The 2,381-nt window shown below is 44.9% G+C and overlaps 1 protein-coding gene across 1 annotated transcript in view; it reads left to right on the top strand.

Annotated features, from left to right (window-relative positions):
• Positions 1-422: 422 nt before the first annotated feature.
• Positions 423-2,381, top strand: part of ldlrb (low density lipoprotein receptor b) — a 16,923-nt gene continuing 14,964 nt past the window's right edge. Inside the window, exon 1 of the mRNA XM_056586042.1 lies at positions 423-777. Coding sequence (XP_056442017.1) covers positions 702-777 — 76 coding nt within the window. The 5' untranslated portion in view covers positions 423-701. The remainder of the gene's footprint in view (positions 778-2,381) is intronic.

The following is a 2,381-nucleotide window of genomic DNA, read 5'->3' as shown; positions in this document are numbered from 1 at the left end:
TGATATCAGAGCAGGTGCAGCTGATAAAAAAACCAAACAGTCAACAGTAGAAAATTGATTGCCGATTTTAAAAATACACATATTAGCCTGCTCTGACACCTGGCTGCCGTGTTTGCTTGTTGATAACAGTTTTAAAGCTTTGATCTCACAAACATAACAAATAAAATGTTTTATTCATCGACCCGCCCTGACTATATGCACCCGCTTTAATGCATAATGCACGAGGACCAAGGCAAGGACAGTGCGTAGTTCTACATTTTGGGTGGGCAGCAGAGAATGAATGGAGCCGGTGGGGTGAGGCGAGGACGAGGCGGGGCCGACCGGAGGACGAGGATGGAGGAGAAGCATGCAGCGCGTGGCTCCGCCCTCGCGGTTCACGTACTTACATTTCAAACATCACACCACTGCGCTGGCCACGCCTACCCCTGGTTTCTCTGAAAATACTCTGATGAGACTGCAAAGCAACAATATCTTCCTGACTGAAGGCATTAACTCGCTACAACTCTGCGTCCGTACGAGCATTTTGCCATCACATTGCGTGGCCTTTGTCTCTCTTTCAGATAGCTGGGCTATACTAGCTCATCATCTATTTTGGTCAGAGTATAGTGAGAGGGTTGGCACTTCACTACAAATATATCTATATTAATATATCGATATATTTAATATTAATTACCTCTGGATTAAATCGGACCGTGGGGAAGATGTGGACGTGGAGTGGGGTCAGTGTGACGTCTTCGTGCTGCCTGTTGCTGCTGTTTCATTCCCTTGCTGTTTCAGGTGAGAGAGGATGCTGGCTGGACGGGGGGCGGGGATGTTCAGGTTTCATTCTGCCAAATGTCTAATAGCTGAGTGCCAAAATTTCAATACCGTGTTTACTTTCTTTTATAAGATCGTATGAAAGTCTTTTCGATTTTAGAATTTCCTCTAGCCAGAATATCTAAATATAGGTTTGAAAGTTCAGAATTGTAGGCTGATCTGACCAGACCAAATGTTTACGTCTGTAGTTGGCATACATAGCGCTCAGTCAGTGACTTTCGGATGGCTTGAAACAACAATTCTGCTGCTGTCATCATTGATGCAAATGTCGCTTCCACATAGGCATATATATATGTGTGTGTGTGTGTGTGTGTGTGTGTGTGTGTGTGTGTGTGTGTGTGTGTGTGTGTGTGCGTGTGTGCGTGTGTGCGTGTGCGCGTGTGCGTGTGCGTGTCCGTGTGTGCGTGTGCGCGTGTGCGCGTGTGCGTGTGTGCGTGTGTGCGTGTGTGCGTGTGTGTGTGTGTGTGTGTGTGTGGAAGCGACATTTGTGTGTATCTTTAATGTTGGTTGACAATAATAAAAGGCTACCAACAAAACTCCCAGTAGCCTACTGGTGATGTGGATGCGGTCTACGGCAGGATACTCCGGTTCTTGGACCGTCCAATCTTCAGTGGGAGACTAGACCGGCATGTTCACAAGTTTCACTCTCCTGTAGACAGTTGCAGAACGGAAACAGGCGTATGTGAACCATCACTGCGTGAGCCCGCTACTTCCTTCAGGTTGACTCGGTCAATCACCGAGGATGGGTTCAGATTCGGCACGTCACGTCGTCGTTTTCGCGCTCCCACTGACTGCAGCCTAAATATAATATTGTACCTTATGTCATCTGTGTTCATAAACGTCTTGATACCAGTAGATGTGCCACGAGGTTACAATAGTATCCATTCTCATCTTAATGAATGAACACTGGTCTTTATGTTTTACTCGAGTTCTGTTGTGAGCCTACAAGCTTGACAGGTTTTGAGTTACCTGGCCCCATTAAAATAGGCACTATATCTAGACAGAGACAAAGTGTGAACAGACCAGCACATAATTAAGTCCAATATGGATCATTGCATTTATGCTGTTTATTGGACTAAGTAACCTTAAGGCTAACAGTATGCTTGGATTAACCATGGTGGGCTCATAACCCAGTAAGCTAAACCCATGAGAGTTTACAATCAGATTAGAGGATTCGCTCATGTTTCGCCAGTGCACACTGCTTTATCTCTTCTTTGTGTGTGTATGTTTGGAGGGGGGGGGGGGGGGTTAGCAACTCATGTATGTGTTGGCTATCTTGTGTAAAGGATGTGTAAAGCATGCTTCTCAAATGAGTCATTCCAGTCATCACAGGGGACCTATTTTAGTGTTAACCATGTTCAAATAGTAATTTAAAGGTGCTTTATTTCCCCAAGTTAGAAAGATCTCTAAATAATTGGAACAGGAATAGTCGTTTTCGGTCTTTAGCCAAGCATGGAAAATCCTGCTTTAAAAGTCTGCTAATCCTTAAAGCAGAAATAGCGAACAGTTGCCACATTTTTGCAGGAATTTCAAGGGGAGGGAACATAGTAGAGAAGCAGGAAAAG

The sequence above is a fragment of the Gadus chalcogrammus genome, chromosome 3 (genome assembly GCF_026213295.1).
Source record: "Gadus chalcogrammus isolate NIFS_2021 chromosome 3, NIFS_Gcha_1.0, whole genome shotgun sequence".
Classification (NCBI taxonomy): Eukaryota; Metazoa; Chordata; class Actinopteri; order Gadiformes; family Gadidae; genus Gadus; species Gadus chalcogrammus.
This window is presented reverse-complemented; position numbering and strand designations above follow the sequence as displayed.